Below are 24,407 nucleotides of genomic sequence, written 5' to 3' on the forward strand. Positions count from 1 at the left end.
AATTTAATTTTCAAAAATATTCATGCACATGTGAAAAATGTATTTTAATGCTTTATGATAAAATATTAATTTTGAGCATTAATCCTAATTTTGAATTTTAAGAGATTTACAATATTACTCTATGACTTTAATGTGAACTTGTTTCCTTCTTGCTCATGTTTGGTTCTTTGATGTGCTTAATCTCATTATGTGAACAACTTGAATTTGAAACTCCTTTATTCTTTGAATTCATTTGTTATTATCAAAATTCATGTGTAGATTTATAATCACATGAAACTTGAAACCTTGGGTTCAACATTAAGAATCTTCATTTACACTTGCTTATTGCAGTGTATTTTAAGTGTCTAGTAATAAGACCAGAAGATAGGTAATGGTGAAGACGCGTTATTCTTAAGCTCTGTTAACTATGCACTTGAAGAACCATGAGAGGAGGAACATGTTTTGGCTCTGAAGTAGACGGAAATGAAGTTGAGTGGATCCAAATAAACCGGAATTATTAAACAACGAATTTCATTCATAAATGCGGTAAAACAAGTCATGATCAATGGAGGGTGCATCCAATCAAGTATCCTTATTCCGATTATTAGTCATGGATAACTCCTGTACTTACTTGACCATCTAAAACTTATTTATTGAGGTAGTACCACCATGAATTGTCATGTGATTTATTAAAAAAATAAAAATATAAATAGGGTATAGAAAATCTAGTTTAGTTATATAAACAATTTTATCCCATCTCATATTATTTAATCATTATAACTTTATTAAAATTTCACATAAAATATAATAAACAATTCAACTTTTTCAAATATCAATATAAAAATAATATTAAAAAATTATATGCTAACAATATTTTATTTAATTTCTACTTTTATCTCATCTCATCTGTATAATCAAATGAGACATCAGTCTTCCTTTTTTTTTATATTTTTGGACAACCTTTTGATTTAAATATATATTTTGTATTTTTTTAATAAACCACTTAGAACTACATGGTGGCGCCACATCAAAAGGGTCATATGAGCAGTAAGTTTCAAACGACTTAATAGCAATACTCATATACATATATATACACGCACACATGTCTACCAAATGCTATAAATTCAATTATCGATTTCTATCTACAATAAAAGAATGACTTTAGAGCCTATGAGCTGGGAATTTATGTGATGGCCTAGACCAAATTATGTCCCTTTATTGATCTCATGTTGGACTAAAATGCTCTTGCTACAAATGGTGATTCGACAAAAGTGCCCTCGCAAGAGACTTGGGTTAAGCTAAAATGTCCCCACCACATATCCAAATCGAAATACACACAACAAATCGAATTATAAAAAAAAAATCTTGATCCAAATCAAACCAGCCAACAACTAGAAATCTCCATAACCAACTTTATCTTTAGCTTCTCAAGCACTTCTCACTCTCCACCTACCCTGTTTATGTTCTTCATTCTTATATTCTTTCTTTTCTCCTTCTGCTTCAAACTTATTCTTCTCCAGAGAAATTATAGAATCATGTTTGTTTGTCGACCATGGCGCAACCTATGACAAAGATGGACAGCTGTGTCGAAGTGACCTCTAACCTTGGCTCAACCCGCGACAACGGCAGAGATGGAAACATAAAGCAACAAGAAATATCTTCACTTTCACACTAGAGACCCATGATGCTTTTCTTGCTGTGGGTCTGAGATGTAGAATTCTAGTTTGTATTTTTGTCCTTGGCTTGATGATTCTAAACTAAAGCCTTTCTTTTAGGTATTTGTGTTATCGTCTTGATGGTTATGACATGGAGATTTCTAGTTCTGAGATGTAAAGTGCTCACCCCCAGGTGAGATGTTGTTGGTGATTTGGTACATTTTACATGCTCTAGAGTCGAGTTGCCATGTTATTTGACCAATTTAATTGATGATCAGATACTTATGGAGATCGAGTCCGCTTTATATGTTTGGGAGCAGAACTCCCACATAAGCATTAGGTCCAATGGATTTTATATGATTTGCTAGAACTCCTACAATTATAGAGTACTTTTACAAATATCACTTTATTTATTTTTATTTTTTGAATGCTTGACCTTAGAGGAGCATTTCCCAAGGAGCTGGTACCATTTGCCAAGCTTCTATGGGGTCAAATACTTTTGCACTTCTTCAATGTTATCTATTGCTTGAGGTTTGAGCACTTCACTCGCCTTTTAGGACTAGAGCTTTGCTCGCCCCCCAAGGTGTTGGGCACTATTGATAAACATAATGCTTGCCATGAGGATGATAGACATTTTTAATCAACATAGTTGTTGCCCAAATCGAACATTTTTGGTGGCCCTAGGGATGATCAATTTTCCTCACTTCCTCTGGGTGAACATGATTTGAGTACCTAAGATACGAGCTATTGTTGCTCGCCTCGATGCAGACATTGGATATGAGCATGCTTTGATCACCAGGGGGGCAAGCACTCTTCATTCTCCCTGTCGTTTCAATCACCCTTCGCTCACTTTGCTAGCAAAACCCTTTTGGTCATCATGTAGGACAAAAGCTTTACTTGCCATGCGGGTTACAAGCAGTTTTGATGAGCATATTGCTTCCCTGGGTACAAGGCAAACACTTTTGCTCACCCAGAGGAACGAGGGCATCCGTACTCTTAGGGATGAGTTTATTTTTCAGTCTTATTTTCATTTTTTTCATTTGAGTTTTATTTTTTCATTCGACCTTCATGTTTTTATCCTAGGCTCATTTTTCCATTCAAGATTTATTTTTCCATCCTACCATTATAGGTGGAGTTGGGCACGTGCCTCCCTTACTAGTTCATATTCATAAATGCAAGATTGCTTGTTTACAAAAATATTTCATAAAAATAATAAAAACTCTATATAGAGTCACTTTTATGTATTCTTTACACATTTTATTAATATGATTGATTGCGTCACTTTTTTTAATAAAATATAATTATTTTGACCAACCATATTAATAGAGTACACAAAATTGACTATATATAATAAAACTCAGCTATAGACAGATGTAATTTGATATAATAGATCAGATTATAACAAGTTTTTTAGTGTAAAGTAGATATAACTCATTTCATCCAGCTACATCAATTAATTTTATTTTTATGAAATTTTTATGAACTAAATACTTCCTTTTCTATTTATAAGTTCTCGTAGTTTGCTAGTTTAGATCGTATGGATATATTTTTAAAATCAATTTGATTACGTTGTCAAAAAATCACTTTAAAAAACAATATTTCTTATTTTTAACAAAAAAAAATTATTCAAAAATCACAATAATATACGACAGTGGGCGGCCTGTGGGTTTGAGCCAACGAACCAAACTAACGCCGTTTACGTCTGGCCTTTTCCTAAGGAAAATGAAAATCAGGAAGGTGCAGATCTCGCCATGTGGAAATCAAGCATATAATCGGATTGCAAACCTATTTATATTCCACTCTTTATTCTTCTTTTCTGGTCCGTCTCTCTCTCTCTCTCTCTCTCTCTCTCTCACACACACACACACTCTCTCTCTCTCTCTCTCTCTCAGCTCGCTCGCTCAGTCACACATCCCCCAAACCCTAGAACCCTCTTCATCCACAAGCTCTAGAATTTACATGCTTCATTCAGATCTTTGTTCCTGAGACTTTTCCCTACTGATTTTGCCGATAAAAAGTCACCGATTCGGCAATTCGGGGGTACTCGGAGCCAGGAAGATTCGGAAATGGCGGCTTCGACGACGAGCAACGTTTACATCCAGGTCATCGAGGATGTCATCAATAAGGTCCGGGATGAGTTCGTCAACAACGGTGGCCCCGGAGAGGACGTTCTCAAGGAGTTTCAAGGAGTAATTTATATTTTCGTTTCTTGGATTTATTTTTCCGTTGATATTAGGGTGTTACTAATAGGTAATTCGTAAAAAAAAAAAAGCTCTGAGATTTTTAGTTCTTCGCTTTGAAGAGATCGGGAGGGGAGGGTTTGAGTAAATTGATATGATCTGTTAATTTCTATGGATTTGGAGATTTATAGTTTTTTTAGGGTTAAATTGTTTTATTGGGAAAATATCTCGAGCTTTTGTTTTGTCACTTGAGTCGGTTTTAGCTGATTTTGTTTATTTTATGGGAAATTTATAGACTTGGGAGGCGAAAATGATTCAAGCCGGTGTAGTTATTGGTCCAATAGATAGGACCGGTGCACCGAAGCCCACACCTGGGGGTCCTATCACTCCCGTTCACGATCTTAATGTGCCATACGAAGGGACTGAGGAGTATGAAACTCCGACTGCTGAGATGCTCTTTCCTCCGGTGCGTTCATACTTTCTTTTTCCTCATCAAGACGGTATCTGCCTAGTTGTTGATTCTTTTAAAAGTAACTTATTAGTTCAATTGGTGGATAGTTGACGACTTATTTTTTTGGCTTTTCTTTTCTTGAAATGTAGACGCCGTTACAGACTCCCATTCAGACACCTTTGCCAGGAACAGCAGAAAACTCGATGTATAACATTCCTACTGGACCTAGTGACTATCCTACTCCAGGAAATGATACTGGCGGCGGCAGCAATAGCAACAACAATAATGAGGCAAAAGGTGGAAGACCTAGTCCGTTCATGGTAAATACTACAGAAGACCATTTAATTGGGTAGTTTTGACATTTTGTTGTGAAAGCTTTAGGTCCCGTTTGGATACAAGAAGTGTTTCATCTCATCTCATCATTACAACTTTCTCAAATTTCTCCACAAAATATAATAAATAATTCAATTTTTTCAAATCTCAAAATAATAATAATATTAAAAAATAATATTCTAACAATATTTTATTCAACTTTCAGCTTTCATATTAACTCATCACATCTCAACTCATTATCCAAACGGCACCTTAATGTCTGATATGACACGTAAGTGTTGTTTTTGTAGCTATTTTCATCTAGGGTAGTGCTAGTGTGCTGCTCAGTTTTGACCGTTCGGCATGCCCACTAGTACAAATTTTTCATTTTTTTTTTCTTATTTCCTTTTTATATTTTTTTATCATATTTAAATATTTTGAAAAAATAAAAAAATACACCGATACACTAAAAGTCAATTTTTTAATCATTAAGTAAAGAATTTTTTTTAAAAAAAATTTAAATACATGAGCAATCAAAATGAGGGGGCAAACTAGCATTTTCCTTTTATATATAAGCTGACATTGGAGTTGTGGGAAATATACCTATAAAAAATGAAGTTGGGAGGGAATATTATCCTTGAACCCTAGCTATTTTGTGAGTGGCTGAAGATGTTTTATAGATTATAATTCTCTGGTATGGTTTAAAGGCTAATCTATGACAATCCTTTTTATTCTTGTTGCAGCAACCCCCGTCACCTTGGATGAGCCAAAGGGCCCCACTTGATGTTAATGTTGGTAAGGATGATGTAAAATAAGTCGAGTAGGTGTTTGTATAAGATTTTGAAATAATTAATGTTGTACTGGTGTAGCTTACGTGGAAGGGCGGGATGAGGTGGACAGAGGAGCCTCTCATCAACCCTTGACACAGGTAATCCCCGTTATTACTTCATTTTGCTGAAGAATCTCTGGTTTTCTTTTTAAGAAAACTCATGATTGAAGATATCTGGGTGACTAAGGTGTATACATCTCATTTTTGGCCTGTGTTCTTTGACCATATTGGCATATATAAATGCATACATATTTCTTATGAAAAAATATATTGATGTATATAATTTTTGTCTAGGATCAATGATGCTATCTTGTTTTGTTAGTTCTAACCATTTGATAAAAATTCAGGACTTCTTTGTGGCTCCTCCTGGAAAGCGAAAACGTGAGGATCTTTCTTCGCAATATCATGCTGGTGGATTCATACCACAACAAGATGGGGCTGGGGATGCTACATTAGAGGTGTTTGAGATTGAGGTTTGTCTTTCTGTCATTTTTGGATGGTAATGTTGAATACGGTTATACTTTGAAGAATCTGGTTATTTTGAGTTATTTAAAGGGTTCATTTCTCAGAGACTTGTCTGAATATTGGATTTAAATTTAATTGCAATAATTTGGATGGAATCTTCCTAGCATTGGAAGATAGGTTTAAGAAGGTAAGTTTGGGGTTCTGTTTTTTTATTTTTATTTTTTGTATAAAAAAACTATGTAGTTTTTTTATTTTTATTTTTTGTTTAAAAAAACTATGTACTTGGTTGGAAGTCCTTTAGTAGTATGCTTGGAGTTGACTAAGAACCTTTTAAAAGGGTAGAAAGCTGGGCATAAGATATAATAGTGATGTTCATATATTGAGTCCAGGTGGCAGATAATGTCAGATCAATGGATAATTAATAGGCTTACTAACCTCCTACCACCCTTTTACGACTCCCTTTATTTTTTTAATTTTTTTGTACTTAATGGTTAAGGAAGTAATTATTAGTGAAGTTGTATATTTTTTTAATTTTTCTTAATGATTAAGGATGTTAAAAAAATACTTAAAGAAAATAAGAAAAAAAATAAAAATCTCAAATACACTGTAGGGTAGTAAAGGGGTGGTAAGAGAATAGTAAGCCTATCATTATCCAAGTTGAATTTAAGTTTCATTATCCAAGATGAATTTAAGTTTAGTTTTTAGAATAGCTGCTCTAGATGGAATGGTTTGAAATTCTACTGACCTTGCTGATGAGGTGTTAGATGAGATGGAGGTACTAAACATGGACAAAGTAAGGAGAAATTGTCAGAAATAGAATTGACAGAGAGGCTGTAAAAGTCTTTTTTTGATGAAACATCTTAGGGAGCAGAATCCTTTGGGAAAGAATGGGAAGAGAAAAAGCTATCACCTGCTTAGTTGTTATGTTCACAAGGTTGTAATTAATGTTCGTTGGGATGACTTTCCTACTAACTGAATCCTGCTGAGTCAAAGCTTTCCATACAAAGCACATTTGAGATCTCCCTTGCAGAGCATGGTTGAAGGCTATATACTTATAAAAAAAAAAAAACATGGTTGAAGGCTATGTGAATTTCTTTTAAGTAGTTAGTTTTGGATTAGCTAGATTAGTTGGCACTAGAAATAATTCGGGGACTTTTTGCCTTTTTCCATAGTTCCAGATGTGGTTCAAACTTGATCATGTTTGATATGTTTGGCTATTTGCCTTTTTCCGAGTTCTAGAAGTGGTTCAAACTTGATGATGTTTGCTAATGTTTGGCTTCTGGGCTAATCTCATGATGTTCTCTAATGGGTCAGTCATAGTGATTGAGTCAATCATTAACTATTTTCGAATTATCCATTTTTGGGGTTTTATTTGACCTGGTATATTTGGAGCATCATACTGGGTAATCATTTGTTGAAAAAAATTGAGGACATATATTGTTGCATGACGCAATGTTTTTTTGATGAGTAGAAGGAATATATTGTTGCATGATGTAACTTTTTAGTAAAAGGATTTTTTGCATGATACAACTTGTAGTAACTTTATCTGTATGAATTTGAGTTTAGGTGGAAAACAGAAAGATCCTTCTATAATGGCACCACTTCTGCATTTCTTTTATATTATTTATTTAAGGACTTTTGCAATTTTGGAATGAATATCCCTCTGTATGGCTTGCCTTCTTGTTTATTCAATGCAGTCTGAGATTCAGTTATTGTTAACATTTCAGGTAAGTGGAGGGAGCGCATCTCTGGGTGGACATGGCATAGTCACCACTGCAAATAAAGAGACCTTGGCGTATGTAAGAGAGTCTAGTTCAAAGATTCCTCAACTTGATGGACCAATTCCTGATCCTTATGATGACGTTCTGTCTACTCCCAACGTATGGTTCTATTACTTTTGAGACACATGTATGCCAAAAATAGTTCATTTTTTATTGGTTTTCTTCTCTAATATATGAATATGCATATTTCTGCCGTGCACATCAACTATGATGAGTAAAACCTTATGTTTGAAGCCTCTTCATTGGGGGTAGTTGATATGGACTGATCATGCGCTCTGATTGCAGACTTATCCTTCTAAGATGTTTCTAAAAGTCGTCCATTTTTCGTTTGACTCTTTAAAGGGGATTACTGGCTGATCAGAATTGTGTGGTCTCTTCCTTCGAATGCGTGTGTGGATTGGGCGCTTTAAGTTTTGTAGATTACAACATTGGTCCAGATCCTGATGCTGTTTGTTGGGAAAAGGGTGGGGGGATTGTTTCTGGCAATAAACTCTAGCTCAAATGGCATCTTCTTTATAAGAATAGGGTGGATTGTGAGGTCATGAGTTCAAAACTCAATAGATAAATTTGCTATATCAATTAAAATATATTGTTTTTGGTTGAATAAATGACCCTCTAACTAAGAGATGTTTACCTTAGCACCTAAACCACCAACATTGAATCTTGACTGTTGGAGCTTGACCGATAATGAACATTGAAACTTTTTGGTAGTTTGAGAGCAATGTGTCAGTTTTAGTAGTTTGGGATACAAAGTGTAGAACACCTATTAGTTGGACTGTGAAAAGTGTATTCCCCTTTCTTATTTTTCCTCCCTCTATCTTCTTGATGAACAAAAGAAGATTTTTTTGGGGATAAAAGGTGCCGTGATATTTGAGTGCTCATGGAAGGACTTGTTTCTCTATTGTATTGGCGGGAGTATGCCATGGATCTTGATCATATATAGTAAAAATTCGTATTGATTTAAATTAACCTTTTTAAGTCATTATCAGATGAAAATTTTACAAAATTTTTTGGAAGTTGGGATAAGCGGAAAGTTCAGTTTGTAGGTGGCCTGGATCTTGGACAGATTGATTAAATGATTTAGATTGATCCAAATATTCTTTCTGCTACTTACCCTAACAGAAAAAGAAAAAAAGATTCTTGGGTGCTCAATCTTGTTTTCGTTTTCGAATGAAGTGATAATTTTGCCGACGTGCTCTTTACAGTAATTATTGAATATGACTGGATGGTCTCTCTCCCCCGTAGGCATGTTTTAAAGTTCTTATTTCTCACTAGCTGCTGCTTTCTCATCCCCCTTCTCGTCCTACAGATATACAATTATCAAGGAGTTTACAATGAAGACTACAACATAGCAAACACACCTGCTCCCACAGGTAAACCTTGTTGGTTGTGTTTGATATCATGATAAAACACCTGCTCCCACCGGTAAATGTTGTGGTTTGTGCTAGATATCCATGATAAAACACCTGTTCCCACTGGTAAATATTGTGGTTTGCATTAGATATCATGATAACACACCTGCTCCTAATGGTTCAAATTGGTACTCATAAAAAAAGAAAATTTTAAAATTGGTGTGCTTAAGTTGATTAGCTAATGTTGGAGCTGCCTGTTATTTGTTTATTTCAGACATTCCAGCAAGTACTCCTGCTGTAGTTGCTCAAAATGATGTTGGAGAGGATGATGATGATGAACCCCCATTGAATGAAAATGATGATGATGATTTGGATGATGTGGACGAAGGAGAGGAGCAGAACACACAGCATTTGGTTTTGGCGCAGTTTGATAAGGTATTTCACTCTCTGCATGTGTGTGCACACTCATTACCATTCATAATTCGTACTATATTTAATCTCAAATGCCCATTGTTTCATCATAAAATACATGATATGTTTGGATGGGTAGGTGACACGTACCAAGAGCAAATGGAAATGCTTGCTGAAGGATGGCATTATGCACATAAACAATAAGGACATTCTCTTTAACAAGGTCAGTTTTTTTCTAATGATGGATGGGATTCTGTTTTCCTTTCTGTTCTCATCCAGTACTGGACCTCAAACTCAAAGTTTTCATTGGAACGTGTCCCATCTTCTGCAGGCAACAGGAGAATTTGATTTTTGATTTTGTTGGAGATGGTCTATTTTGCCATTTCCTGGCAGTTGCTTTTGAACAGAAAATCCAGAGGGGGACACGGTGGTTTAGTAATTTTTATTTAATTATTATTACTGAGAACTTGAGGAAAGAGGGAGATGCTTGAATACGTTCCAAGACTAAGATGGGATGGGATGCTCTCATTTAAAACAGAAAGAACGGGGGTGGGATGGATGTTGGCCTGTTGTACATAAAAGCAAATGAGCTTTTTCGGCCTTCAGACAGATGGTTGCCCAAGGCGTTTGCAGAAGTTTGTGGTTTATCTTATGGAATGAATATATATAAATGTCCATTCCCTCTGTACACTGGACATTTTGGTTAATTTACGAATTGCAGTCTGTTCAATTACATTTGTGTTGCTGCTTAATCAGTTTGGTTGTAAAACAATGTGAACTCCCAATTTGATTTTTTCCCTTGTACCTACCTATATATTTTAGGCTACTAGCCTTACCCACCAAAACGCCCCTTGCATATGTTGCAGCTTATACCTTCTCCTTATAAAGTTGAGGCGGTAAAGGTATCAGTATGACTTTCAATTATGTACAGGATGCGCTGTTTCTGCTTCACTTGATATAGTATTGTAAGGTGTGGAGTTTTATGTTCACCCACCACCAAAATGTGGGGAAGCAGGTTGACAGTAAAGAGTCTTAATTGCGAACCCGTCCACCCGCACACCTTTTGCCATTGTGCTATGTGTAAGTATTGAACTTCTCACCTTTTGCCATTTCAACACACGTCATGTAAAATTATTTAACATACTTACAACCCATTTGATCTTATTAAAATAATTTTACATAAAAGTTAACATCTATATTTATTAATAACAATAAAAGAATAAGACTATTTACTAACAAAAACATATCAATATTTTCAAATTTTAACATATAATAAAACCAAAATTTTCACTTAAAATATATAAAATGTGTTTTGAGGAATGTGTGTAAATTCATCAGTTGGAAACAACCTCACATCTTTCTTGCAGAAATCAAGGATGAAAGCCATACGTGGATGCCATATTCGAGAAAAATGATGCAAAACAAGCAGAAAAAGTTCAATGGTCGAGTGTGGCAGGGAACTAGGAGAGGATCCCTATCTGCAAATTAACGCTGGCAACAAAATATCACTGCACATTGTCCACCAGCAAGCACTGTGATTGAAAGCAAGTAAACAAGGCCTCAGGCTCAGTGTACATGGGCACAGCCGGATGTTGCCACCCACCCCCCAGTGGTAAGGCTTTACTTCTCTTCGCACCATTGTCTTCTTCCTCATTACTGCCACTCTTCCCTGATCGTATTTCTACTGTCTCCGGCCATGGTTGTGGGGATAGAATGAGTGGCGACAGAAATGGAATTGCCTTCGAAGTTTCACCATAGACAGCAACCTTGTCAAGCTGAAGAGATGCTGGGGCCTGCTTCTGTAGCCTGGTCGGGGGCTTCCCAACTTTGGCTTTGCCCTCTTTCTGAGACACATTATTGCTCCTGTTCTCCATTTGGTTTATTGGATTTTCCCGAACTCTTGACAAGAAATTTTTGGTCTCTCTATCTCTGTCTCCCTCACGCACACGCACACACAAATTCAGTCAAGGTGCTTATTTGCATAGAATTCAAGGTGTGACAGACAAAGATAAAGAAGACAAAAGAGGGAGACAAATGCGAATTTTTCTTGGTCCAAGCGGGAACTAAGGAGGTCGGTTATGGTGGTGGGGGTTAAACAACGAATATTCAATTTTGAATGACAGTTAACAATAACCGATAACGGTCATTTTCTTAAATCCGTTGCTCACAGTTTCTGGAGGGTCAAAAGCCAGTACTCAACAACAATCTGATTCAGTGATTCATATAATTATCCCATCATGGTGACATGCATTTCCTGTCTACACACCAAAACTTCTCGATCTAAAAACATGGGTTCCTTATTAGTTGCAACTTGCTAACCTGGACAAGGCTGTTTTCGGTTCAAAATGACATATCTTGAAACATCTTAAGAGAGGCATTTTGTTCTGTACCTTGTCCTTTACAACTCATGAATGACATCCTATCTATTGATATATTCCGAATTAACATCCTCTTAAGTTTCTAACGTGTTTTTGTATTAATTACTATTTTCAGATCTATATTTCTAATTCCATAACGAAATGTTAATCATATAATTTAATAAAAAACAATTTCAAATTAGAATTATTTCCTTTGGGAAACAATGATATGGTTATAAAGGAAAGCATAAGTCATAACTTTCCCTCCCTATATTTCCGTTTTTCATTTCTTTGACTGTTAAGCGCGTAAGTCTGAAAAATTTTGGGTCATTTTTTATTTCGCTCATTAGAATAAAGTTTTTTTATTTTTTAAATTTTTTTACGAGTCTTTGGTTTTGGGCTTTTTATAACCTCTAAACTCTTTGTAAAAAATATTCATCGGATTTATTACTTAAATTTCTTCTTTTAAGAAAAGATATTCCAAATTATCTATCAATTCTATTAGTATGCGGTACAATGGAGTCATCTATCAGTGGCAAGTTTGTGATTCACATGATCAACAAAACATTATGACCCTTAAGAGGCATGCTTGGACACTTGGAACTATCTCGGGGAGGTTTGGATAGTGAGTTGATATGAGATGAAATTTGAAAATTGAATAAAATATTATTTTTATTTTGGAATTTGAAAAAGTTGAATTGTTTATTATATTTTGAATGAAAATCTGAAAAAGTTGTAATGATTAAATGAGATAAGATAAGATGAAATGAGAGACTTTTTGTATCCAAACCTTCCCAAAGTTTCGTGAATAGTAGCATTATAGTTTGAGTTAAAATATTTTATTAGATTTTAAAAAGGGGAGAGACAAAATTGAATAAAAATATTATAATTAATTTTTAATATTATTTTCGTTTTGAAGTTTGAAAAAGCTGATTGTTTTTTTAAATTTTTAAAAGTTATAATGATTAAATGATGATTAGATGAAAAAGTTAAAAATTTAAAATTAAAAAAGTATTTTGTGTTTAGTTATGTTTGGGAAAAAAATTATGATAAGTTGAGAATTTATTATCTCATCTGATTACCAAAACCTACAAGATCAAAAGTCTATTGGATGCTTGAATAGAACAATGATCCTCTAGGTGTGGCATAGTGTAATGAATAGGTTCGGACTTGAAATATGCAACTGTAAAGTACCTAGATTTGGTGAGCCTCTAAACTTGGTTTTTGCAGACACTGCTTAAACGACAAATCTATAAAGATCTCAAGTAGAGTACTAACATGAGTTTTGGAAACGTATATTTATTAAAAGAAATTGTATATATCTACATCATATTCTTTGCATGTTTCTTCTTTCCCTCTCCACCACCAAGCTATCTGTAAGCTTTATGTGTGCCATGGGTTGATTTGGTCCAAAGTATAGATCCATTATTTAGTTTACTCATGGGATGAGGTAGCTATTTCAACAACCATCTTGAAGGAGGGAAACGGTGCTAGACATGGAAGGATTAGAAGACTGGACAAATGACGAAGGAGGTGACCATAAGAAATCTAATGTTTCACTACTTGTGACTCTACCAAAAGAAGCACTGTCCTATGGAATATTCGACAAATCAGCATCTCCATCCAAAAACTGCATCACTCACCTTGTGCTAGGCTTAGCAACTAGATTTACATGTGAGTAGAGGAGTCCTAGTTTCAAAACCAATACCATTTCCTCTACCACATGATTACCTTCCAATCTAGGATCACTAGCACGGAGAATATCTCCTTTGCTCCAGCACTCAAAGACCCAATCAACCAAAACTAATTCTTCAAGCATCCCCATTCGCTCTATTGGCCTCCTTCCACAAGCCACCTCTAGCATGAAAGCTCCAAAAGCATACACATCAGTGTAAGTGGTTGCCCTCCCCGTTCTAGTAAGTTCTAGAGCCAAATAACCTACAGTCCCAGCCACATGGGTAGTTAGTGAATTTGTGTCATGGTCATATAATTTGACAGAGGAATGTTACACATCATTCCACACTACACACTTTATATATTAAAATATTATTTTTTATTTTTTATTTCATTTTATTCTTATTAAACTAATTAAATTATTCTATTTATCATCCACACACTACATATTTATTATAGAAAAAATGAAAAAAAATTAAAATAAGTGTGATGTGTAAAGTGTGAGGATGACAAGAAGAATTTTTCAATTTGGCAAGGCCAAAATCACCTAGCCTTCCATTTATTTCAGCATCTAATAGGACATTGCTTCCTTTTATATCTCTGTGTATAACAATCTGTTCCCACCCTTCATGCAGGTAAAGAAGGCCAGATGCTACTTCTCTAAGGATTCGAAATCTTTGAAGCCAGTTAAGGTGCCTTCTTCCATTGTTGTATAAGAACTTGTCAAGGCTTCCATGGGGCATATAAGCATAGATCAAGAGTAGTTTTCCCCTGCGCCGGCAATTGCCCAAGAGCCGCACCAAGTTCCTATGTCTCAATCTTCTCATGCTAACAATCTCAACCACAAATTCCTTCATCCCCTGTCGGGAATCATGGGAGACTCTCTTGAGCAAAGTTTAAGGGAATACTAGAAATATAGAGAATCATTATAAGATGAAGTGATATAGGACCTGTAGTCATTGGAAAAAGTGGAAAGATAGTGCCTTTCTGAGATAGAGGGATTTCACTTGTTCAAATGTCTCAAACTCCTGAGAAATGATTTTTTTTTTTTGTTTGCCAATGTGCCATGTATAGTCAGCATCTGTGTTCCTATTGGTAACCAATCAATTATTTTGATTTGAAAAGTAGTTTTGACAACTTTTCAATTTAATTCCCCAAATATAATTTCGATCATCCTAATATTTTTCTCAATACCATGAAGGAATGATTCTTGGCTAAAAAGTGGGGAGCGTATTAGGTTGGTGCTTCTTTTTCTTTTTTTACATCCATTGCTTAACTTAGTAAGGCATATACGCATGTCATTTGAGGTAATTAGATTCACAAGCTCAACCAATAAGTATCCAAAAATGTTGAGGGTCCCGAGGCTGCCCTACAAAATACCAAAGCTGTCGGCCTCATGTATGCCTCAATCCTCATTGCATTAATTCTTGCCTCCAACACCGTTCACTTACCAATCGATGACCTACTCCTCTCAGCCGGCTGTCTTCAGAAGTAAATTTGGTCCTCTAGCATTCACCAAATGAGCGTTTTGGCTTTAAATCACGACAGAGACCCCTTTAGTCAATTTTCATTAATTGCCATTACTTCTTGGCCCTCTCCTTCATTCAGCTTGTTAGAACTGATGGTTTTTAGTGATGGTGGGAATGATATATTCTTCATAGTCAAGGTGGTTCCCAAAGCTAGGTGAAGATGTTGGCGACCACTTTGAACTTTCGCCTGTGCATCTTAAACTTAGTTGGAACTAATGGGAATTCACGCTGACGTGATCAAGGCATGGAATAATTTTTAAAACAAAGATGCTGTATATTTATCAATGTTTTCTCGAGGATCCTGATGTAATGGTCAAATATATGCTACAAACTTGCAATGATACAAAAGGATGAATTCAATTACTTAAAGCAATACCTCGTAATAAATGTTCTTAATTGGGGCTGCTGGGAGCTGATTTAGGAAAGAAAAATACGTTATAGTTACAAATAGATTATATAAAAATAAACTTACAAACTAATATGACTTGATATGATACATCAGATTATAAAATTACTTTTATTATAAAGTAGATCTAACGGATCTCATAAAACCACGTCTGTTTGTAGATTTAATTTTATATAATCTTTTTATATCTATAACAGTTCTCTTTAGAAAATTTTGTAATTTAAAAAACCAGTAATTGATAGTTAAGAAATTTGGTAAGGAAATACTTTTTCAATATAGAATTTCCTTTGGGAAACAATGATATGGTTATAAATTAGGAAATTATAATATGTTAGTCCTAACTTTCCCTCCCTATGTTTCCGTTTACCATTTCTTTGATTGTTAGTCCTAACTTTCCTTTTCCCTATATTTCCCTCTACTGTATCCCTTTTATCATTTTATCTCATCTATTATTATTTCCAAACATAATTTAAATATAAAATTTTCAAACTAATCATTATAACTTTTTCAAACTTTCAAATAAAAAACAATTCTAACTTTTTCAAATTCTAAAATAAAAATAATATTATAAAATTATATTCTTACAATATTTTAAATTTAAAATATTTTTTATTCAACTTTTACTCTCTCATTTTTTAAAACTTAAAAAATAATTAACCAAAACCATCAAACTACTATTCACAAACTATCTTACTACTATTCACAAAATTTTCATCTACTCTCACTCTCCAAAACTATAATGACAAATCTATAAATCTTTTAACAGTAGACTCAAATCTTTAGTAATACAAAAATCTCAAGTAGAGTGCTAACATCAATTTTGGAAACATATATTTACCGAAAGAAACTACATACATCTATATCATATTCTTCACATGTTTCTTCTTCCCCTCTCCACCGCCAAGTTATCTGTAAGCTTTATGTGTGCCATGGGTTGACTTGGTCCAAAGTATAGATCCATGATCTTATAGTTGTGTGCAGCTAATTCAACGACCACCTTTAAGGATGGAAATGGTGCTAGACATGGAAGGATCAGAAGACTGGACAAATGATGGAGGTGACCATAAGAAATCTAATGTTTCACTACTTGGGACTTTACCAAAAGAAGCACTGTCATATGGAATATTTGGCAGATCAACATCGCCATCCAAAAACTGCATCACTCGCCTCATGCTAGGCCTAGCAGCTGGATTTACATGTGAGCAGAGGAGTCCCAGTTTCATAACCAATGCCATTTCCTCTACCACATAATTACCTTCCAATCTAGGATCACTAGCACGGAGGATATCTCCATTGCTCCAGCACTCAAAGACCCAATCAACCAAAACTAATTCTTCAGGCTTCCCCATTCGCTCTATTGGTCTCCTTCCACAAGCCACCTCTAGCATGAAAGCTCCAAAAGCATACACATCAGTGTAAGTAGTTGCCCTCCCAGTTCTAGTAAGCTCTGGAGCCAAATAACCGGCAGTCCCAGCCACATGGGTAGTTTGTGAGTTTGTGTCATGGTCATATAATCTCGCAAGACCAAAATCACCTAGCCTTCCATTCATTTCAGCATCTAATAGGACATTGCTTGCTTTTATATCTCTGTGTATAACAATTTGTTCCCACCCTTCATGCAGATAAAGAAGGCCAGATGCTACTCCTCTAAGGATTCGAAATCTTTGAAGCCAGTTAAGGTGCCTTCTTCCATTGTTGTATAAGAACCTATCAAGGCTTCCATGGGGCATATAATCATAGATCAAGAGGAGTTCTCCCTTGCGCCGGCAATAACCCAAGAGCCGCACCAAGTTCCTATGTCTCAATCTTCCCATGCTAACGATCTCAGCCACAAATTCCTTCATCCCCTGTTGAGAATTATGAGAGACTCTCTTGACTGCAATTTGCTCATTAGAAGGAAGTATTCCTCTATAAACTTTTCCAAAACCTCCTTCTCCAATAATCTCTTTGGCTTTGAAACCTTTGGTTGCCTTGTGGAGACTTTTATAGCTGAACCTGTGAGTACCATACTCACTTTCCCAATCTTCACGCACTTCTTCATATTTCTTCCTCCTAAAATAGCACGCAGATCCAGTTATAGTTATAAGCACAACCACTACTATTATGAGAAGATCCCTGATTGGTACTACTTGTTTCTCTTTTCGTTTCTTGTGTGGGGGAAGTTTAGGGAGGCTCGAAATGTCGAGGCTTTGTGCTTGGCCACTTTTATTAAAGCTCCATCCAAGAATGTAGTGGTCAGATGCAACTACTCCTGTGGAAGCAGAGAAACCAACATACATAGATTCCAACACGATATCAGACAGATTGATTGGTGTTGACAAGAGAGGCGAGCTTGGTTTTGGGGTTCTAATTGGGGCCAGTGTTACATTCAGCAACTTTTCTACTTCGTCATAGTCTATCCAAAGTTGCATTGGATTCCCACTTATGAGCTCCAAGCTTATATTCCTCCTTTCATCATTGGAATAATATACTGCAGGAGCTAATTCAAGTGATCTTAGGCCATTCACGTCAATTCCCACATGGTTACCAATATCTTCAAATTCAAGACTCTTAACAGGATCGAGCTCGATGGCCAATATGTGGTTGGAATTAAGGCCGATATTTGAAAAATTGAAGAGTCCTAGGAATTGACTTGCCATACCATGGGTTAAGCCCTTCGAGGGACTGATGGTGAAGGCTATGCCATGTCCACCGAGTTTTGGTTTTTGAGGAACCATGGCAAACACAAAGTTTGTAGAAAATGAAAGAGATGAAATCGTGCCAAACTTTATAGGAAATTGGTAGAAAGCTCGACCAAATTGCTGGTGTGAAATGTTGGTTAGCTGCAAGAGACCATTAGGGTGAATTTTTGCGATTCCATCAAGATATAGATTGGCTTGACTGAAGCCATTGTAGATGAATTGGCTTTCATCTTGAGCAAAGTTCAAGGGAATGCTGGAAATATAGAGAATCATCATAAGATGAAGTGATCTAAGAATTGTAGCCATTGGGAAAAGTGGAAAGATGGTGCCTTTCCGAGAGAGAGGGATTTCACTTATTCAAATGTCTTATACTTCTGAGAAACGAAATGCCTTTTTTTTTTTTTTTTATTTGCCAATGTGCCATGGTGTACGTAGTTAGCATCTATGTTTCCATTGATAACCAATCAATTATTTTGATTTGAAGAGTAGTTTTAACAACTTTTCAATTTAATTTTCCAAATGTAATTTCGATCAGCCTAGTATTTTTCTCAATACCATGAAGGAATGATTCTTGGGTAAAAAGTGGGGAGCGTATTAGGTTGGTGCTTCTTTTTCTTTTTTACATCCGTTGCTTAACTTTGTAAGGCATATACGTATATCATTTGAGGTAATTAGATTCACAAACTCTAGTGGGATCAGAATAACAAATTTGGAATCCATAGCTCAACCGATAAGTATCCATAAATGTTGAGGTTCCCGAGGCTGCCCTACAAATTACCAAGCTGTCGGCCACCTGCATGCCTCAATCCTCATCGCATTCTTGCCTCCAACACCGCTCAGTTACCAATCGATGATCTAGTCCTCTCAGTGGGCTATCTCCAGAATTAAATACGCTCCTCTGGCATTCACCAAGTGAGTGTCTTGGCTTTAAATCACGACATAGACCCCTTTAGCCAATTTTCATTAATTGCCATTACTTCTTGACCCTCTCCTTCATTTTTGTCAGAACTTATGGTTTCTAGTGATGGTGGGAATAATCAACTTCTTCATAGTCAATGTGGCTCCCAAAGCAGGGCCAGCTCGTGGGCAGGCGACTAAAGCCACCAATCCAAATGAGGCCCCAAAATATAAAAAGTTTAACTTTTTACTTTTGAAAAAAAATGGCACAAAATAAGCAAAAAAGGAGAGAAGGTTATATACAGAGAAGGAAAATGATACCCCAACCGCTCTAGAGATACTGCCGACTTTTTTTTTTTTTAAATTCAATTTACTTTGTGATTATGAAAGTATTTTTTAATAATATTATGAATTTAAAAAATAAAATTTAAAAATATTAAAAAAAAAAAAAAGTTATTCCTAACGGTAGCTCCCGATGGAGTGGACATAACACCGTCCATACAGAGAAACAAATTATACGCAGAATAAATAGAAGGTGACTCGCTGTGCATGCAGGTGAAGAGAAAGGTCAATTAATGATCCAAATGTGGGAGAGAAATGATCCTAAACTTACTTTAATTTATCCTCAGTTTATTTAATCTCTTTTTTTCTTTTAATCATTATCATTTTTTACTTGTATTAACGCTTTTTTGTTTTAATTTTTCCATGTCTTCTGTTTTTTAAATTAAATTATCTCCCATATATTCATATCTTATCAGACATCTTTTTTAAGTAGTTTTTCTTAGAATTTAAAAAACTAAAATAAATCAATTTAACATTTAATATAATAACAAATACAAAATAAAAATATCTAATTCTAATTTTTCGCCCAAGGCCTCAATCTACGTCTGGGCGGCCCTGTCCCAAAGCTAGGTGAAGATGTTGGAGACCATTTTGAACTTTCGTCTCCTGTGCTATTTTAACTTAGTTAGAACTACTGGGAATTCACGCTTACGTGATCAAGGCATGGAATAATTTCCAAACAGCGATGCTATTTATCAATGTTTTCTCCAGGATCCTGATGAAATTATCAAATACATTCTACGAACTTGGAATGATACAAAAAGGATGAATTCAATTACTTAAAGCAACACCTCGTAATAAATGTTCTAAAAGTGGGACTGCTGGGAGCTGATTTACAAAATTTTGTAGTTTAAAAAAACAGTAATTGATGGTTAAGAAATTTTGTAAGGAAAACTCTTTTAAATTTTGAGAAATATTTTAATTACAAAAGTAAATCTATAAATTGATGTTACTTGATACAGTACGTCAGATTGTAAATTTAGTTTTATTATAAAATTGATCAAATGGATTACATGAAATCATATTAATTTATAAATTTATTTTTATGTATTTTTTTTTGCATATATAGCATTTCTCTTAAATTATAATTTCTTTTGGAAAACAATGATATGGTTATAAAGGAAAGTACAACATGTGTTAGTCCTAACTTTCCCTCCCTGTATTTCCGTTTACCATTTCTTTCAGTGTTAAGCGCATATGTCTGAAAATCTTTGGGACTTTTTTTTTTCGCTCATTAGAATAAATTTTTTTTTTAACGAGTCTTTGGTTTTGGGCTTTTTGTAACCTCTAAACTCTTTCTAAAAAATATTCATCAGTTAAAAATGATGATTTATTATTTAAAATTTTTCTTTAAAGAAAAGATATTCCAGATTATGATCTATCATATTAGTATTGGGAACAATGGACTTATCTATCAATAGCGATAAGTTTGCAATCCACATCACCAAAACTTTATGACCGCGAGAGGCATGCTTGAATACTTGAAATATCTTAGAATTTAATAAATAGTAATGAAATAGTTTGAGTTAAGATATTTTATTAGATTTTGAGAAAAAAGAGTGAAAAAGTTGAATAAAAAGATTATAAAGTTAAATTTTTTTTTTAATATAATTTGTTAATATTATTTTTGTTTTGAAATTTGAAAAGCTTGTATTGTTTTTTATTTTTTGTTTTGAAAATTTTAAAAGTTGTAAGGATTATGTAATAATTAGATGAAAAAATTAAAAATTTAAGATTAAAAAGTATTTTATATTTGGGTGATATTTGAAAAAGAAATTATGAGAAGTTTTAAGAATTTATCATCTCATCTCATTACCCATAAATACAAGACCTTGATTCTCTTGGATGGTTAAACAGAACAATAATCCTCTAGGTGTGGCATAGTGTAATGAATAGGTTCGGACTTGACATATGCAACTATACAGCACTATGAATTGGTGAGCCTCTAAACCTTTAGTAATACACTGCATATAAATGACAAATCTATAAATCTTTTAATAGTAAACTCAAATCTTTAGTAATACAAAGATCTCAAGTAGAGTACTAACATGAGTTTTGAAAACATATATTTATCAAAAGAAGCTGTATACATCTACATCATATTCTTCGCATGTTTCTTCTTCCCCCCTCCACCACCAACTTATCTGTAAGTTTTATGCGTGCCATGGGTTGACTTAGTCCATAGTATAGATCCATGATCTTGTTTCTCATGGGATGAGGTAGCTAATTCAACAACCATCTTTAAGGATGGAAACGGTGCTAGACATGGAAGGATTAGAAGGCTGGACAAATGATGAAGGAGGTGACCATAAGAAATCTAATGTTTCACTACTTGTGACTCTACCAAAAGAAGAACTATCATATGGAATATTCGGCAGATCAGCATCGCAGTCCAAAAACTGCATCACTCGCCTCATGCTAGGCCTAGCAGCTGGATTTACATGTGAGCAGAGGAGTCCTAATTTCAAAACCAATACCATTTCCTCTACCACATAATTACCTTCCAATCTAGGATCACTAGCACGGAGGATATCTCCTTTGCTCCAGCACTCAAAGACCCAATCAACCAAAACTAATTCTTCAGGCATCTCCATTTGCTCTGTTGGCCTCCTTCCACAAGCCACCTCTAGCATGAAAGCCCCAAAAGCATACACATCAGTGTAAGTTGTTGCCCTCCCTGTTCTAGTAAGCTCTGGAGCCAAATAACCGATAGTCCCAGCCACATGGGTAGTTTGTGAATTTGTGTCATGGTCATATAATCTGGCAAGGCCAAAATCACCTAGCCTTCCATTCATTTCGGCATCTAATAGGACATTGCTTGCTTTTATATCTCTATGTATAACAATCTGTTCCCACTCTTCATGGAGATAAAGAAGGCCTGATGCTACTCCTCTAAGGATTCGAAATCTTTGAAGCCAGTTAAGGTGCCTTCTTCCATTGCTGTATAAGAACCTGTCAAGGCTTCCATGGGGCATATAATCATAGATTAAGAGGAGTTCTCCCCTGCGCCGGCAATAGCCCAAGAGCCGCACCAAGTTCCTATGTCTCAATCTTCCCATGCTAACGATCTCAGCTACAAATTCCTTCATCCCCTGTTGGGAATCATGGGAAACTCTCTTGACTGCAATTTGCTCATTAGAAGGAAGTGTTCCTTTATAAACCTTTCCAAAACCTCCTTCTCCAATAATCTCTCTGGCTTTGAAACCTTTGGTTGCCTTGTAGAGACTTTTATAGCTGAACCTGTGAGTACCATACTCACTTTCCCAATCTTCACGCACTTCTTCATATTTCTTCCTCCTTAAATAGTAAGTAGCTCCAGTTATCGTTATCAGCACAACCATTACTACTATGAGAAGAGCCCTGATCACTACTATTCGTTTGTCCTTTCGTTTCCTACGTGGGGGAAGTTTAGGGAGGCTTGAAATGTCGAGGCTTTGTGCTTGGCCACTTTTATTAAAGCTCCATCCAAGAATGTAGTGGTCACATGCAACTACTCCTGTGGAAGCAGAGAAACCAACATACATAGATTCCAATACGATTTGAGACAGATTGATCGGCGTTGACAAGAGAGGCCAGTTTGGTTTTGGGGTACTAATTGGGGCCAGTGTTACATTCAGCAACTTTTCTGCTTCATCATAGTCTATCCAAAGTTGCATTGGATTCCCACTTATGAGCTCCAAGCTTATATTCCTCCTTTCTTCATTGGAATAATATACTGCAGGAGCTAATTCAAGTGATTTCAAGTCATTCACATCAATTCCCACATGGTTACGAATATCTTCAAATTCAAGACTCCTAACAGGATCGAGCTCGATGGCCAATATGTGGTTGGAATTAAGGCCGATATTTGAAAAATTGGAGAGTCCTAGGAATTGACTTGCTACACCATTAAGGCTTCTCGAGGGACTAATGGTGAAGGCTATGCCATGTCCACCGAGTTTTGGTTCTTGAGGAACCATGGCAAACACAAAGTTTGTAGAAAATGAAAGAGACGAAATCATGCTGAACTTTATAGGAATTTGGTAGAAAGCACGACCAAGTTCCTGGTTTGAAATGTTGGTTAGCTGCAACAGACCATTGGGGCGAATTTCTGCAATTCCATCAAGATATAGATTAGCTTGATTGAAGCCATTGTAGATAAATTGACTTTCATCTTGAGCGAAGCTCAAGGGAATATTGGAAATATAGAGAATCATCATAAGATGAAGTGATCTAAGCACTATAGCCATTGGGAAAAGTGGGAAGATGGTGCCTTTATGTGAGAGTGGGATTTCATTTATTCAAATGTCTCAAACTCCTGAGAAATGAAATTGCTTTTTATATTTATTTGCCAATGTGCCATGGTATAGTCAACATTTGTGTTCCATTGGTAACCAATCAATTATTTTGATTTGAAGATTAGTTTTGACAACTTCTTAATTTGATTCCCCAAATGTAATTTCGATCATTCAAATATGTTTTTTCAGTACCATGAAGGAATGATTCTTTGGTCAAACATGGGGAGCATATTAGGTTAGTGCTCATAGCATATTAACTCCTGTTCTTTTATCATCTCTTGATGTGACATCAAGTGATTGAAAATATACTTTATTATTTTCACTTATGTGTCAATCATTTGATACCACATTTAAAAATAGTAATTAAAAAGCTGTTAACTTACATTTTTCTTCCTTTTACTATGTAGAAGAATAGCTTGATATAGTTGTTAGGACTTTCAGGAAACCAAAAGATAGACCATTGGGATAAGTTTCTGCAATTCCATTGGGATGATAAGATGTCAAGAAATCCTACAACAGAAGGATGCATGCATATGTACTCTTTGCATCTATCTACACATGCTCAAGACTTATGGATGTCCTGTTTTAACACGATGCCAAACCCATTTGCCTCGACATTCAATTCCTTGGGTCTAGAATATTGGGGGCAAGTGTGAAACAAAGAACCCCACTAGATGATTGTACGCTTGATAAAGCGGTTGAGATAGAGATCATTTGTTTTCAAGCTTCCAAGCAATAAAAAACGAACTTTTCTTCTCTATGAATAGTCCTCTGGATATGCTAGCAAAAATATCTGAGTTGCCATCTTTCATGGGAAAACGACATATTA

The 24,407-nt window shown here is 35.4% G+C and overlaps 5 protein-coding genes across 5 annotated transcripts; 1 reads left to right on the plus strand and 4 right to left on the minus strand.

The window, feature by feature from the left end:
- Positions 1 to 3,456: 3,456 nt before the first annotated feature.
- LOC122292496 (transcription initiation factor IIA large subunit-like) lies at positions 3,457 to 10,260 on the plus strand. The gene is made up of 11 exons (XM_043100883.1): positions 3,457 to 3,823; positions 4,110 to 4,280; positions 4,415 to 4,585; positions 5,321 to 5,372; positions 5,447 to 5,505; positions 5,754 to 5,879; positions 7,599 to 7,751; positions 8,962 to 9,025; positions 9,279 to 9,439; positions 9,555 to 9,638; positions 9,747 to 10,260. The coding sequence occupies exons 1-11, from the start codon at positions 3,701 to 3,703 to the stop codon at positions 9,768 to 9,770; spliced, it is 1,188 nt and encodes a 395-aa protein (XP_042956817.1). The 5' UTR covers positions 3,457 to 3,700; the 3' UTR covers positions 9,771 to 10,260.
- A 479-nt stretch (positions 10,261 to 10,739) lies between these two features.
- Positions 10,740 to 11,536, minus strand: LOC122292497. Its single transcript, XM_043100884.1, has one exon. It carries the CDS (start codon positions 11,287 to 11,289, stop codon positions 10,921 to 10,923), a length of 369 nt encoding a protein of 122 aa, XP_042956818.1. The 5' UTR covers positions 11,290 to 11,536; the 3' UTR covers positions 10,740 to 10,920.
- A 1,695-nt stretch (positions 11,537 to 13,231) lies between these two features.
- Positions 13,232 to 14,303, minus strand: LOC122290928 (L-type lectin-domain containing receptor kinase IV.1-like). The gene is made up of 3 exons (XM_043098596.1): positions 13,994 to 14,303; positions 13,481 to 13,710; positions 13,232 to 13,363 (listed from the first exon to the last, which is right to left on the minus strand). Exons 1-3 carry the CDS (start codon positions 14,301 to 14,303, stop codon positions 13,232 to 13,234), a joined length of 672 nt encoding a protein of 223 aa, XP_042954530.1.
- Positions 14,304 to 16,118: 1,815 nt separating this feature from the next.
- Positions 16,119 to 18,423, minus strand: LOC122290766 (L-type lectin-domain containing receptor kinase SIT2-like). Its single transcript, XM_043098398.1, has one exon. The coding sequence runs from the start codon at positions 18,366 to 18,368 to the stop codon at positions 16,368 to 16,370; it is 2,001 nt and encodes a 666-aa protein (XP_042954332.1). The 5' UTR covers positions 18,369 to 18,423; the 3' UTR covers positions 16,119 to 16,367.
- A 2,849-nt stretch (positions 18,424 to 21,272) lies between these two features.
- LOC122291306 (L-type lectin-domain containing receptor kinase IV.1-like) lies at positions 21,273 to 23,604 on the minus strand. Its single transcript, XM_043098981.1, has one exon. It carries the CDS (start codon positions 23,528 to 23,530, stop codon positions 21,530 to 21,532), a length of 2,001 nt encoding a protein of 666 aa, XP_042954915.1. The 5' UTR covers positions 23,531 to 23,604; the 3' UTR covers positions 21,273 to 21,529.
- Between the last annotated feature and the right edge of the window lie 803 nt (positions 23,605 to 24,407).

This window comes from Carya illinoinensis, chromosome 13, assembly GCF_018687715.1.
Source record: "Carya illinoinensis cultivar Pawnee chromosome 13, C.illinoinensisPawnee_v1, whole genome shotgun sequence".
NCBI lineage: Eukaryota > Viridiplantae > Streptophyta > Magnoliopsida > Fagales > Juglandaceae > Carya > Carya illinoinensis.